Here is a 14,993-nt window from a genome sequence, read left to right as displayed (position 1 = left end):
TTCTGCCTAACCAATATCTCACTCTGTTTTCTACAATAGCCATGTTTCTCTCTCTCTCTCTCCTTCTGTCGTTCTCTTATCTGTCCCGTTCATCCATCCCTTCATCCCTCTGTTTCTGATCTTTCAATCTATCTATCTATCTATCTCTCTCCCTCGCTTTCTCTCTTTCTTTCTCTGTATATCTCTTTATGCATTCATGCTCATCTCGATCCCCTAATCTCTCTCTCGATCCCCTTCTCTCTCTCGCTCCCCCTTCTCTCTCTCGCTCCCCCTTCTCTCTCTCGCTCCCCCTTCTCTCTCTCGCTCCCCCTTCTCTCTCTCGCTCCCCCTTCTCTCTCTCGCTCCCCCTTCTCTCTCTCGATCCCCCTTCTCTCTCTCTCTCGATCCCCCTTCTCTCTCTCTCTCGCTCCCCCTTCTCTCTCTCGCTCCCCCTTCTCTCTCTCTCGCTCCCCCTTCTCTCTCTCTCGCTCCCCCTTCTCTCTCTCTCTCGCTCCCCTTTTTCTCTCTCTCGTCCACCTTTTCCCTCTTCCCCTCTCCCCCCATCTCGCTCTTCCTCTCACCCCTCCTCTCTCTGTCTCAGTATGACCACCCTACAGGACGGCCAGGGTAGTAACCCCAGCAGCAGCAATAGCAGTCAGGACTCTCTGAACAAGGCAGCCAAGAAGAAGAGCATCAAGTCCTCCATCGGGCGCCTCTTCGGCAAGAAGGAGAAGGGTCGACCAGGCCCCCCAGGGAGCAAGGAGTCCCCTGGCAGCCAAGGTCAGTCCCCTGGCAGCCAAGGTCAGTCCCCTGGCAGCCAAGGTCAGTCCCCTGGCAGCCAAGGTCAGTCCCCTGGCAGCCAAGGTCAGTCCCCTGGCAGCCATGGTCAGTCCCCCCCTCCCTAAAACATGCCTGCTGGTTCAAGTTCATTAGGCAGCAAACAGAAGAAAACAAGCTGAAACAGGAAGGGACTACCTGCACTGACTTTAACCTCTGACCCTCCATCTCTCCTCACAGCTGGTACCCCCGAGGCAGAGACCTCTCCCCAGGATGCACTGGGGCTGGGCAAACTAGGCGGCCCCGCTGAGAAGAACAGGAAACTGCAGAAGAAGTAGGTGTTGCCACATCTTGTCACCACTTCTGTCAGTGACGCAACATAGATACATCAGTAGTGGTACTAGTGGTAGATGGACTGGTTCCATCTAGTTAACAGAAGATAGTACTAGTGGTAGATGGACTGGTTCCGTCTCGTTAACAGTAGAGGGACTGGTTCCCTCTCGTTAACAGTAGAGGGACTGGTTCCGTCTCGTTAACAGTAGAGGGACTGGTTCCCTCTCGTTAACAGTAGAGGGACTGGTTCCGTCTCGTTAACAGAAGATAGTACTAGTGGTAGATGGACTGGTTCCGTCTAGTTAACGGTAGATGGACTGGTTCCCTCTCGTTAACAGTAGAGGGACTGGTTCCCTCTCGTTAACAGTAGAGGGACTGGTTCCGTCTCGTTAACAGTAGAGGGACTGGTTCCGTCTCGTTAACAGTAGAGGGACTGGTTCCGTCTCGTTAACAGTAGAGGGACTGGTTCCCTCTCGTTAACGGTAGAGGGACTGGTTCCGTCTCGTTAACGGTAGAGGGACTGGTTCCGTCTCGTTAACGGTAGAGGGACTGGTTCCCTCTCGTTAACGGTAGAGGGACTGGTTCCCTCTCGTTAACGGTAGAGGGACTGGTTCCCTCTCGTTAACGGTAGAGGGACTGGTTCCCTCTCGTTAACGGTAGAGGGACTGGTTCCCTCTCGTTAACGGTAGAGGGACTGGTTCCCTCTCGTTAACGGTAGAGGGACTGGTTCCCTCTCGTTAACGGTAGAGGGACTGGTTCCCTCTCGTTAACGGTAGAGGGACTGGTTCCCTCTCGTTAACGGTAGAGGGACTGGTTCCCTCTCGTTAACGGTAGAGGGACTGGTTCCCTCTCGTTAACGGTAGAGGGACTGGTGTTTTCTGCTTCCATCCAATAGATATGAATCTACTCGATCAACCATAGATCTTGCTGTACTAGAGAGGTCAATCTTGCTCAGATAGATCTGGTTGATGGCTCCAGCCATGCTGTTGTTTATGCTTGTGTGTTCTATATGTCCGTTGTAGATCTGACCCCAGCACTGTAACAGCCCTGTGTTGCTCTATGTTCACCCTGCCGTGCAGCATACTGCCACTCTCTCTCTCTCACACAGCCCCCGCTCCATGCTGTCCCTTTTTTATTTATTCATTTAACCTTTATTTAACTTGGCAAGTCAGTTAAGAACAAATTCTTATTTTCAATGACGGCCTAGGAACAGTGGGTTAACTGGCTGTTCAGGGGCAGAACAACAGATCTTTACCTTGTCAGCTCGGGGATTTGATCCAGAAACCTTTCGGTTACTAGTCCAACCACTAGGCTACCCTGCCGCCCCTCCCTGGATCCTGGTCTCATGCCCCATGCTCCATGCTGTCCCTCCCAGGGTCCTGGTCTCATGCCCCATGCTGTCCCTCCCAGGGTCCTGGTCTCACGCCCCATGCTGTCCCTCCCAGGGTCCTGGTCTCATGCCCCATGCTGTCCCTCCCAGGGTCCTGGTCTCATGCCCCATGCTGTCCCTCCCAGGGTCCTGGTCTCACGCCCCATGCTGTCCCTCCCAGGGTCCTGGTCTCACGCCCCATGCTGTCCCTCCCAGGGTCCTGGCCTCATGCCCCCGCCTGTCCCGTCCACACAAACTCGATCTCCCATCATACAATTCACTGCAGCTCCTCAGCCACTCTGCCAGGATGTGATTTTGTAAGGGCCAGTTTCCCGGTCTCCTGTTAATGAATGCTTGTTAGTCCAGAGGTGGACTCTACCTGTGTCTGGGAAACCAGCCCTGTCTGTTTGTACAGCTTCATGCTTCTAGTTCAGCTTGATGTGATGCAGTGTATCAGCCAGGCTTCCATTTCACTTTCATTCATGTTTCTGAACTAATGTCCCCCTTCTTCCTTTAGGTAATCAAGGGGTGACTTGATCATAGCTGTATGTCTTTCAAATATAAGGCGGTTGAATTAGTTTGGTGTTTTGAACCTAACATTTAATGACACTTTTGATAGAGCTACGTTAGTTTGATACAGTCAAAGACTGGTTCTCATTGGCCATCGCCACCAGGAGTCCAAGCTTGGTTCTCATTGGCCATCGCCACCAGGAGTCCAAGCTTGGTTCTCATTGGCCATCGCCACCAGGAGTCCAAGCTTGGTTCTCATTTGTCCATCGCCACCAGGAGTCCAAGCTTGGTTCTCATTGGCCATCGCCACCAGGAGTCCAAGCTTGGTTCTCATTGGCCATCGCCACCAGGAGTCCTAGCTTGGTTCTCATTGGCCATCGCCACCAGGAGTCCAAGCTTGGTTCTCATTGGCCATCGCCACCAGGAGTCCAAGCTTGGTTCTCATTGGCCATCGCCACCAGGAGTCCAAGCTTGGTTCTCATTGGCCATCGCCACCAGGAGTCCAAGCTTGGTTCTCATTGGCCATCGCCACCAGGAGTCCAAGCTTGGTTCTCATTGGCCATCGCCACCAGGAGTCCTAGCTTGGTTCTCATTGGCCATCGCCACCAGGAGTCCAAGCTTGGTTCTCATTGGCCATCGCCACCAGGAGTCCAAGCTTGGTTCTCATTGGCCATCGCCACCAGGAGTCCAAGCTTGGTTCTCATTGGCCATCGCCACCAGGAGTCCAAGCTACGTTCTCATTTGGCCATCGCCACCAGGAGTCCAAGCTTGGTTCTCATTGGCCATCGCCACCAGGAGTCCAAGCTTGGTTCTCATTGACCATTGCCACCAGGAGTCCAAGCTTGGTTCTTATTGGCCATCGCCACCAGGAGTCCAAGCTTGGTTCTTATTGGCCATCGCCACCAGGAGTCCAAGCTTGGTTCTTATTGGCCATCGCCACCAGGAGTCCAAGCTTGGTTCTCATTGGCCATCGCCACCAGGAGCTCTCCATGGCCTAGTTAGGTTATTTTTAATTGGCTTCAGTTCTTTTTATTTAGCTGATTCTGACTCTTATTTCATCCCTCTCTCATTCCATCTGTAGTCCAACGACAGGGTGAGTCATCTCCTCCATGTTGCTTGTTGCTTTGCCTTCTTTGGCTCTAAACAGTTGGCTTCATGCTGCCCTCACCAGCTCTCCTCACCAGCTCTCCTCACCAGCTCTCCTCACCAGCTCTCCTCAGACCTGATGTGTTTTCCTCTCTGCTATACCTACAGTACCATCTCAACTAACAGGAATGTGTCTACCTGCTGTTTTTACAAAGCTTTCTCTGAGCCTCTTCCGGTGTTAAGGTTCTAGGATGATCTTATCAGGGTTGGTGTCAATTCCATTTCAATTCAGAAAGTCAACTCAATTCCAAAATGTCCTAATTTGAAAAGCACGGTAGAGAATTGGATTTTCAGTGTACTTCCTGAATTCAAATGTTATATTTTGTCACGTGTTTGGTAAACACAGATGTAGACTAACAACCCCTGGAAGTGACCACTAAGACACGGAGTCAGTCTTGCCAGGTTTCTAGGTCAGACACTAGTGGGATCTTTCCACAGGTTAATGCGATGCTGCTATTATAATTAAGTGGTGGGATGGTGCCATCTTGTGGACCAAAAATATATTACTCACAAAAATAGACAAACCATCTGAAGGTTTTTCCCCATGTATTTTATTGCATGTATTCTGTCCTCTACTGACTGTTGTCTTATGGTTGCATTCTAACACACGTTTTCCCCTAGTATTGAACCGTTGTGTGAACTCCATTTCCCATGATGCCTTTAGTCTGTTGGCCACAAAGATACTGGTTATGTAACAGTGGCTTGGCATAAAGGTGGGTCTCCTTCTAGACTGAGGAACACGAATCGTCCACCAAATGTATTGATTTAAATGGGACTCCTGCCAAGCTTTGAAGTGGTCAACAGCTTTTAAACTTCTGACCTGTTTACCTGGCCAGAATGTTCTGGAAATGATCTGGGGTTGGTCTTTCTCTCTCTCCCTCTCTCTCTCTAGGTCTGACCTGCCGCAGGGTTAAAATCCTCAGCTTTCTCTCCCTTTTACCTCGGCATGTTTACAACAGTGTCTGTGTGCATGTGTGTGTGAGGTACTGTGTTTTCATGGTGTGCAGGTTGAGGTGTGTGTTTGGTGAAACGGGCTCTCTCTCTCTGTGTGTTTGTGTGTGTCTCTCTCTCTCTAACCATGTGTGTTGTTATAGGCATGAGTTGCTGGAGGAGGCTCGCAGGCAGAGTCTTCCCTTCGCCCAGTGGGATGGCCCTACTGTAGTGGTCTGGCTGGAGGTGAGACACACACACACACACCATCACTCTCACATGGACACACACACCATCACTCGCACATGGACACACACACCATCACTCTCACATGGACACACACACCATCACTCTCACATGGACACACACAACAAAAACGATCATGTGCACGCACACACATTCAAAACACAAAAATAACCCAATCCTTTCTCCTGTCTCCTCTCTGCCATCCTCTGCCCCCCCCCCCCCCCCTCCCATCCTCTGTCCCCTCTCTGTCCTCCCCTGCCATCCTCTGCCCCCCCCCCCCCCCCCTCCCATCCTCTGTCCCCCCCTGCCCCCTCTGTCTCCTCTGTAGCTGTGGGTGGGTATGCCAGCCTGGTACGTGGCGGCGTGTCGTGCCAATGTGAAGAGCGGTGCCATCATGTCTGCCCTGTCAGACACAGAGATCCAGAGGGAGATTGGCATCAGTAACCCCCTGCACCGCCTCAAACTGAGACTGGCCATCCAGGAGATCATGTCTCTCACCTCCCCCTCTGCCCCCCCGACCTCCAGAACCGTAAGAGAGAGAGATACACAAACACGACAACACACACACACAAACACAAGACAAAACACACACACACAAACACGACAACACACACACACAAACACAAGACAAAACACACACACACAAACACGACAACACACACACACACACACAAGACAAAACACACACACACAAACACACACACACACACAAGACAAAACACACACACAAGACAAAACACACACACACAAACACGACAACACACACACACAAACACGACAACACACACAAGACAAAACACACACACACAAACACGACAACACACACACACACACACAAGACAAAACACACACACACAAACACACACACACACACAAGACAAAACACACACACAAGACAAAACACACACACACAAACACACACACAAACACGACAACACACACACACACACACACAGACACCAAAGATACTGGTAGCTCCAAAGTTAAGACCGTCCAAAGAAGTCCAGTGCAGCCGTGGACCCTGGAGGGCCCTGCCCTCTTCTTCCTCTCCTCACCACCTGATTGGAGCATGCTGCTGTCACTCCTCTAACCAGCTAATAGCGTTTCTCACTGTAACCTTTCCACCAATCAGAGTTCACGGAGCATCACTCACTCACAAGGACTGCCCTGATTGGGGCCTCTCTCTCTTTCTCTCTCTCTCTCTCTTTCTCTCTCTCTCTCTCTCTTTCTCTCTCTTTCTTTCTCTCTCTCTTTCTTTCTCTCTCTCTCTCTTTCTTTCTCTCTCTCTTTCTGTCTCTTTCTCTCTGTCTCTCTCTGTCTCTGTCTCTCTCTCTTTCGCTCTCTCTTTCTCTCTCTCTGTCTCTCTCTTTCTGTCTCTCTCTTTCTGTCTCTGTCCCTCTTTCTTTCTGTCTCTCTCTCTAAAACTCTCTCTCTCGTTCTCTCTCTCTCCCTCTCTCTCTCTCTCTGAATCATGTGATGTGATAATAACAATACTGTTTGGTCTTATTTTCCTTCCCATCTTCCCTCTGTTCTTAATATAAACAAATCCTCACACCCCTGCCTCCCTCTCCTCACTCTCCTCTCCCTCCTCCTCCCTCTCCTCTCCCTCCTCCCTTTCTTCTCACACGCTTGCATCACTGGTGACTCTTGGGGTTGTCACATGATCAGTCCACGGGGAACGTGTGGGTCACGCACGAAGAGTTGGAGTGCCTAGCGGCCACGCCCTCCACGGTTAGTCTCCCCAAGCCATTGGGCAGTCACTGACGCAGGCGACTGGTAGTGATCTGGTTGGTAGTTGGGTGTTACTCCCTGTGTGTACTTTTCTCACGGCCCTGTTTGTCCATGTCTGTATCTTGGTTTGGGCTTTTGGTGTCAGTACGTGTGTTTTCTGTGTGTCTGTCAGTTTGGTTGAAGGCTAAGTTCAGTACTGACTTAGCTTTTGAACAGAAATGACTGGTTAACATATAGATTTGTCTTGTCTTTATGTTTCAGGCCTTGTTGCATTACAACCTGTAATTTTAAATAGATTTATTTGGATTTCATGTAATGGACAGACACAAAATAGTCCAAATTGGTGAATTGAAATGAAAAAAATAACATGTTTCAAATGTAAAATTTAAATAAATTCAACGGAAAAGTGATGAGTGCATATCTATTCACCCCTAAATAAGATCTCGTGCAACCAATTACCTTCAGGAGTCACATCATTTGTTAGATTGCACACGGGTGGACTTTTATTTAAGTGTCACATGATCTGTCACATGATCTCAGTGTATATATATACCGCTGTTCTGAAAAGCCCCAGAGTCTACAACACCACTAAGCAAGGGGAACCATGAAGACCAAGGAGCTCTCCAAACAGGTCAGGGACAAAGTTGTGGAGAAGTACAGATTAGGGTTGGACTATAAAAATAAAATATCAGAGACTTTGAACATCCCACGGAGCACCATTAAATCCATTATTAAAAAATGGAAAGGATATGACACCACAACAAATCTGCCAAGAGAGGGCCAACCCACCAAAACTCACGGACCAGACAAGATGGGCATTAATCAGAGAGGCAACAAAAAGACCAAAGATAACCCTGAAGAAGCTGCAAAGCTCCACAGCGGAGATTGGAGTATCTGTCGATAGGACCACTTTAAGCCGTACACTCCACAGAGCTGGGCGTTACGGAAGAGTGGCCAGGAAAAAGCCATTGCTTAAAGAAAAAAATAAGCAAACACGTTTGGTGTTCAGCTAAAGTGGGAGACTCCCAAAACATATGGAAGAAGGTATTCTGGTCAGATGAGACTAAAATTTAGCTTTTTGGCCATAAAGGAAAACGCTATGTTTGGCGCAAACCCTACACCTCTCATCACCCCGAGAATACCCATCCCCACAGTGAAGCATGGTGGTGGCAGCATGCTGTGGGGATGTTTTTCATTAGCAGGGACTGGGAAACTGGTCCGAATAGAAGCAATGATTGATGGCGCTAAATACAGTTTCAGTCTTCCAGAGATTTGAGGCTGGGTCAGAGGTTCACCTTCCAGCAGGACAATGACCCTACGCATACTGCTAAAGCAACACTCGAGTGGTTTAAGGGGAAACATTTAAATGTCTTAGAATGACCTTGTCAAAGCCCAAACCTCAATCCAATTGAGAATCTGTGGTTTGACTTAAAGATTGCTATACACCAGCGAACCCATCCAACTTGAAGGATCTGGGGCAGTTTTGCCATGAAGAATGGGCAAAAATCCCAGTGGCTAGATGTGCCAAGCTTATAGAGACACACCCCAAGAGACTTGCAGCTGTAATTTCTGCAAAAGGTGGCTTTGGGGGGGGGGGGGTGAACAGTTATGCACGCTCAAGTTTTCAGTTTTTTTTGTTGTCTTGTTTGTTTCACAAGAAAACATATTTTGCATCTTCAAAGTAGTAGGCATGTTGTGTAAATCAAATGATACAAACCCCCCCCAAAAAATCTATTTTAATTCCAGGTTGTAAAATGCCAAAGGGGAATACTTTCGCAGGCCCCTGTATGTCAAGTTATAAAACTGTATTTCATTTAAACACTTTTGCTCAATGCTATATTTACAGTCCTGTTTCAACCTGGGATTTACTAATACATGTGGTACAATGGATGCTTCAACGGGTCAAATAGTGGTATTAGATATTAAAATGAATTCTAGATCAATCCCAGGTTCATTGACAACGGGACGCCAATGTAGCCTAAAGCATGAGCTGTTGGTTGCATGTCCAGTTGTCTTAACATTAACACGGGTTAAGTAGCATGTTGATGTTGAGCTGCCGAACCCAGCACTGCCACAGTCACTAACTCTAACCCGCTTCTCTTCTCTCACCATGCTAACCATGCTAACAACAGGATGATGACGAGGGCAGCTGGGCCCAGGTTTGCACACCCCTGTCTGTCTCTTTTCTCTGGCTGTGGTAGACGACGAGGACATTTCACCTTATTTCAGTTGGACGGATAGTTTTTTTGTTTGTTTTTTTCCTTGCACGGATCCTTGACAACAGTATGGCTCTTGGTCTCCGTTACTTTAGTCAGCTGCACATTTAACCTGCATGTAAATCTGGAGGTATCGGGAGACAGAGGATATTGCAGCTAGAATAATGTAGTTATACACATTGTGATAAGGCTTCTTCATCAAATTCTTGTGGTGGCAGACAGACATTTACTCAGATGTCCTGTTTAGAAGCCACAGACAGGACAGGAGAGATTTATTAGAAGCCTCTGCTGTTTAGAAGTTGTTTACAGTTGGGCTACTTCCTTCCCCTCCCCCACCTATCAGAACACACATCAGTCTAGTTCTCTGACCTCCCACCTATCAGAACACACATCAGTCTAGTTCTCTGACCTCCCACCTATCAGAACACACAAATCAGTCTAGTTCTCTGACCTCCCACCTATCAGAACACACAAATCAGTCTAGTTCTCTGACCTCCCACCTATCAGAACACACAAATCAGTCTAGTTCTCTGACCTCCCACCTATCAGAACACACAGATCAGTCTAGTTCTCTCACTGGCCCTAGTTCTGATCTGTGGTCGTAGCTGCTCTTAAACCTGCTGTAACTTACACACAAACATGATCGTACAGACACGTGCACACTCTAGATTTTAATGGGGTGATTTCCATCACTTTCCCACCTAGCCATTTTCTTTCATAGCGATGTTAGCCATCCCCCACTAACTTTTGACTCTTCAATAGACTCCAAACACTGACCTAGCCCCTGTCCCTCCCTCCCACAGACGCTGGCGTATGGAGACATGAACCATGAGTGGATTGGTAACGAGTGGCTGCCCAGCCTGGGTCTGCCCCAGTACCGGTCCTACTTCATGGAGTCCCTGGTAGACGCACGCATGCTGGACCACCTCACCAAGAAGGACATGAGGGGACAGCTTAAAATGGTGGACAGTTTCCACAGGTAAAAAGCTCAAAATGGTGGACAGTTTCCACAGGTAAAAAACTCAAAATGGTGGACAGTTTCCACAGGTAAAAAGCTCAAAATGGTGGACAGTTTCCACAGGTAAAAAGCTCAAAATGGTGGACAGTTTCCACAGGTAAAAAACTCAAAATGGTGGACAGTTTCCACAGGTAAAAAGCTCAAAATGGTGGACAGTTTCCACAGGTAAAAAGCTCAAAATGGTGGACAGTTTCCACAGGTAAAAAGCTCAAAATGGTGGACAGTTTCCACAGGTAAAAAACTCAAAATGGTGGACAGTTTCCACAGGTAAAAAGCTCAAAATGGTGGACAGTTTCCGCAGGTATTAGGGACCAAAATGGAGGACAGTTTCCACAGGTATTAGGAACCAAAATGGTGGACAGTTTCCACAGGTATTAGGAACCAAAATGGTTTACAGTTTCCATAGGTAAGGGCCAAAATAAATGGTGGACAGTTCCCACTATTAAGGGCCAAAATGGTGCCATGGACAACTAGGGATGTTAATTTTGTTTCTGTCTAAATGTTTAACCAGTCAATGTGTCTGTGTAACAGGAACAGTTTCCAGTGTGGGGTGATGTGTCTGAGGAGACTGAACTACGACAGGAAGGAGCTGGAGAGGAGGCGTGACGAGACCCAGCTGGAGCTGCAAGGTAACAGCTGGGATAACGGTGAGAGAAAATGACAGTCGACCAAAGGGAGAAATGACCACACTGTTCAGATTCACTCATCATTTAGTTAGCTCAGCAACGCTAAGCTAATAACGCTATGGGAGAATCTGAAGTGTCAGCTACGCTAAGCTAATTACGCTATGGGAGAATCTGAAGTGTCAGCTACGCTAAGCTAATTACGCTAAGCTAAGAAAACTACGGGAGAATCTGAAGTGTCAGCTACGCTAAGCTAATAACACTATGGGAGAATCTGAAGTGTCAGCTACGCTAAGCTAATTACGCTAAGCTAATAACACTATGGGAGAATTAGAAATGTCAGCAACGCTAAGCTAATAACACTATGGGAGAATTAGAAATGTCAGCAACGCTAAGCTAATAACACTATGGGAGAATCTGAAGTATCAGCAACGCTAAGCTAATAACACTGTGGGAGAATCTGAAGTGTCAGCTACGCTAAGCTAATAACACCAAGCTAATAACGCTATGGGAGAATTAGAAGTGTCAGCAACGCTAAGCTAATAACACTATGGGAGAATCTGAAGTGTCAGCTACGCTAAGCTATTAACACTATGGGAGAATCTGAAGTGTCAGCTACGCTAAGCTAATGACGCTATGGGAGAATCTGAAGTGTCAGCTACGCTAAGCTAATAACACCAAGCTAATAACACTATGGGAGAATTAGAAGTGTCAGCTACGCTAAGCTAATAACGCTATGGGAGAATCTGGAGTGTCAGCTACGCTAAGCTAATAACGCTATGGGAGAATCTGAAGTGTCAGCTACGCTAAGCTAATAACGCTATGGGAGAATCTGACGTGTCAGCTACGCTAAGCTAATAACACTATGGGAGAATCTGAAGTGTCAGCTACGCTAAGCTAATAACGCAACGGGAGAATCTGAAGTGTCAGCTACGCTAAGCTAATAACGCAACGGGAGAATCTGAAGTGTCAGCTACGCTAAGCTAATAACGCAACAAGAGAATCTGAAGTGTCAGCTACGCTAAGCTAATAACGCAACAAGAGAATCTGAAGTGTGTTAGTATTTTTCCTTCTATTGCGTCCATATACACATTTAGAAATGATAGTTTTTTTTGTACATTGGATTTCTTTGGACTTCTCCTCCGGATTTATTTCCTGATCGTATCAACGTTTTTCTAACACATAGAGAAATACTTCCCAGTCGAAAATGTCACCTTCCATTGTTATTTTTCTTACAGAGGAATTATTCTCTTTGTGTTCCCTGATCATTCCCCAAACGTTTCTGTTCCAACTGGTTACCATTTTGTGTACCCTGAGCAGACGTGCTGGTGTGGAGCAACGAGCGTGTGATCAGCTGGGTGCAGGCCATGGGGCTGAAGGAGTACAGTAACAACCTGCTGGAGAGCGGCGTGCACGGAGCCCTGCTGGCCCTGGATGAAACCTTCGACCACAACGCCCTGGCCCTGCTGCTGCAGATCCCCACCCAGAACACACAGGTAGGTACACACACACACACTACCAGCATTGGTGGGTGGCGGTGAACCACCCTGCCAGTCAAACGGTGCTCCCAGCTGAGACGTCCGCTCTCGTCTCCTCCGCGCCGAAGAGAGAGGAGACACACTCATTCATCGACTGTCTCTTTCTCTGTCTCTCCCTCCTTCCTGTGTTGTAGGCGAGAGCAGCTCTGGAGAGTGAGTACAACAGTCTACTGGCCATCGGTACAGAGAGGAGACTGGATGAGGTGAGACACACACATATGATGGACCACACACACACACTTTCTAAAGCTCACTCTCACACACACACACACGCGCACACTCACTCACACGAGCGCACACACACTTTCTAAAGCGTTCACACACGCACACACACACACACACACACCTTCTAAATCACTCCTCCGTGTATATCCACATCCTTATCTCCTTCCTGCTTCCTCCTCTCTCTGAATCTCTTCCAGGAGGACGATAACAACTTCCGGCGCGCCCCCTCCTGGAGGAAGAAGTTCCGGCCCAAAGACGCACGGGGGATGTCCCCGGGCTCAGCCGACACCCTGCCCGCCAACTTCAGACTGACCAATAGCAACGCAGCGTCCCCCTCCACGCAGACGAAAAGGAGCCACATGGACGGTAGGACCAAAGGGTTTGGGTCCACGGGGGAATGAGGGCTCGTTGTGTCTGTGTGTGGTTAGGCATGGCACCGCTGCGTCTTGTTACGGAGACCACCGATACACAACATGCTGTCAACAATGGGTTCGTGTTCTCCCAGCTCTAGTGTGTGTGGTGGGTGTGTTATGCCGGAGGTTGTGAGTGACTAACTAACAGCATGTTTCTGCATGTGGTTTTGCTGTGGGGATGTAGGGAGTCAGTCTGCAATACAGAGGCTGGACACTGCCACAGTCAGGACATACTCCTGCTAACACAACACAGTAAGTTTACACACACGCACGCGCGCACACACACACACACACACACACACACACACACACTGCCACTGTCAGGGCATACTCCTGCTAACACAACACAGTAAGTTTACACACACACACACACACACACACACACACACACACACACACACACTGCCACTGTCAGGACATACTCCTGCTAACACAACACAGTAAGTTTACACACACACACACGCACGCACGCACGCACGCACGCACGCACACACACACACACACACACACACTTCACAGTGGATCTCTTCTGTTCAAGCAGCTTCTTGTGCCTCTGTGGTCTTGGCTATATTAATGCATGTCTACGCTCCTCTCCTCCTCCATTCTCCTCCTCTCCTCCTCCATTCTCCTCCTCTCCTCCTCCATTCTCCTCCTCTCCTCCTCCATTCTCCTCCTCTCCTCCTCCATTCTCCTCCTCTCCTCCTCCATTCTCCTCCTCTACTCCTCCATTCTCCTCCTCTCCTCCTCCATTCTCCTCCTCTCCTCCTCCATTCTCCTCCTCTCCTCCTCCATTCTCCTCCTCTACTCCTCCTCTCCTCCTCCATTCTCCTCCTCTCCTCCTCCTCTCCTCCTCCTCTCCTCCTCCATTCTCCTCCCCTCCTCCATTCTCCTCCTCCATTCTCCTCCTCTACTCCTCCATTCTCCTCCTCCATTCTCCTCCTCTACTCCTCCATTCTCCTCCTCTCCTCCTCCATTCTCCTCCTCTACTCCTCTGTCATCTTCATCTGCTGCTTTTCTGTCTCTCTCTTTCTGTCTCTTTCTGTCTCTTTCTGTCTCTTTCTGTCTCTTTCTGTCTCTTTCTGTCTCTTTCTCTCTTTTTCTGTCTTTCTCTCTTTTTCTGTCTCTTTCTCTCTTTTTCTGTCTCTTTCTCTCTTTTTCTGTCTCTCTCTTTCTGTCTCTCTCTTTCTGTCTCTTTCTCTCTTTTTCTGTCTCTTTCTCTCTTTTTCTGTCTCTCTCTCTCTTTCTGTCTCTCTCTACCTTTCTGCCTCTCTCAACCTGTCTGTCTACCTCTCTCTTTCTCTCTGTCTACCTCTCTCTTTCTCTCTGTCTACCTCTCTCTTTCTCTCTGTCTACCTCTCTCTCTTTCTCTCTGTCTACCTCTCTCTTTCTCTCTGTCTACCTCTCTCTTTCTCTCTGTCTACCTCTCTCTTTCTCTCTGTCTACCTCTCTCTGTCTCTCTCTCTCCCTGCCTCTCTCAACCTCTCTGTCTGCCTCTCTCTACCTCTGTCTGTCTGCCTCGCTCTCTTTCTCTCTGTCTACCTCTCTCTCTTTCTCTCTGTCTACCTCTCTCTCTCTACCTCTCTCTCTTTCTCTCTCCTCTTGTCTTAGTTGATCCTCATTATTTCTATAGGTGACTGCTGGTTGGCGGATGAGGGGTGAGTTCCTCCCCCCCCCCCCCCCCCCCCCCCATCAGGAGCAGCTGCTGACCCTGCAAGGACACAGAGTTTTATTGTTATCACAGCGATAGAAGAAGTAGCAACCACATCACCAATCTCCGTACTAGAGGGCCCGTGTCCTAGATGTATCAATCTTTATAGTTCTATTTATGTTAGAAAGCTGGTGGGACATTTGAATGATTTTAGATTTGTTATGTATCTATCTGTTACTTCACCCGTGTCTCCCGGCTAAATGGAAATATCCCTATTTTCTAAAAAACTGT

The 14,993-nt window shown here is 48.4% G+C and overlaps 1 protein-coding gene across 4 annotated transcripts in view; it reads left to right on the top strand.

Moving 5' to 3' along the window:
* The window catches only part of LOC139411753 (liprin-alpha-1-like), an 88,075-nt gene extending 73,345 nt beyond the window's left edge, over window positions 1-14,730 (top strand). For 2 of the 4 annotated variants that reach the window (XM_071158458.1, XM_071158456.1), the window contains 11 exons: window positions 581-759; window positions 997-1,090; window positions 5,209-5,290; window positions 5,619-5,819; window positions 10,041-10,216; window positions 10,787-10,884; window positions 12,199-12,374; window positions 12,551-12,619; window positions 12,839-13,007; window positions 13,239-13,306; window positions 14,663-14,730. In XM_071158458.1, coding sequence (XP_071014559.1) covers window positions 581-759; window positions 997-1,090; window positions 5,209-5,290; window positions 5,619-5,819; window positions 10,041-10,216; window positions 10,787-10,884; window positions 12,199-12,374; window positions 12,551-12,619; window positions 12,839-13,007; window positions 13,239-13,297 — 1,303 coding nt within the window. In that variant the 3' untranslated portion in view covers window positions 13,298-13,306; window positions 14,663-14,730. Of the gene's footprint in view, window positions 1-580; window positions 781-996; window positions 1,091-5,208; window positions 5,291-5,618; window positions 5,820-6,958; window positions 7,022-10,040; window positions 10,217-10,786; window positions 10,903-12,198; window positions 12,375-12,550; window positions 12,620-12,838; window positions 13,008-13,238; window positions 13,307-14,662 lie in introns of all 4 variants that reach the window. The other 2 variants (XM_071158457.1, XM_071158454.1) reach the window with 2 other exon arrangements.
* The last annotated feature ends 263 nt before the right edge of the window (window positions 14,731-14,993 follow it).

The sequence above is a fragment of the Oncorhynchus clarkii genome, chromosome 6 (assembly GCF_045791955.1).
Source record: "Oncorhynchus clarkii lewisi isolate Uvic-CL-2024 chromosome 6, UVic_Ocla_1.0, whole genome shotgun sequence".
In the NCBI taxonomy this organism is placed as follows: domain Eukaryota; kingdom Metazoa; phylum Chordata; class Actinopteri; order Salmoniformes; family Salmonidae; genus Oncorhynchus; species Oncorhynchus clarkii.
The sequence above is the reverse complement of the archived record's forward strand: the minus strand, read 5'-3'. Positions and strand labels throughout refer to the sequence as shown.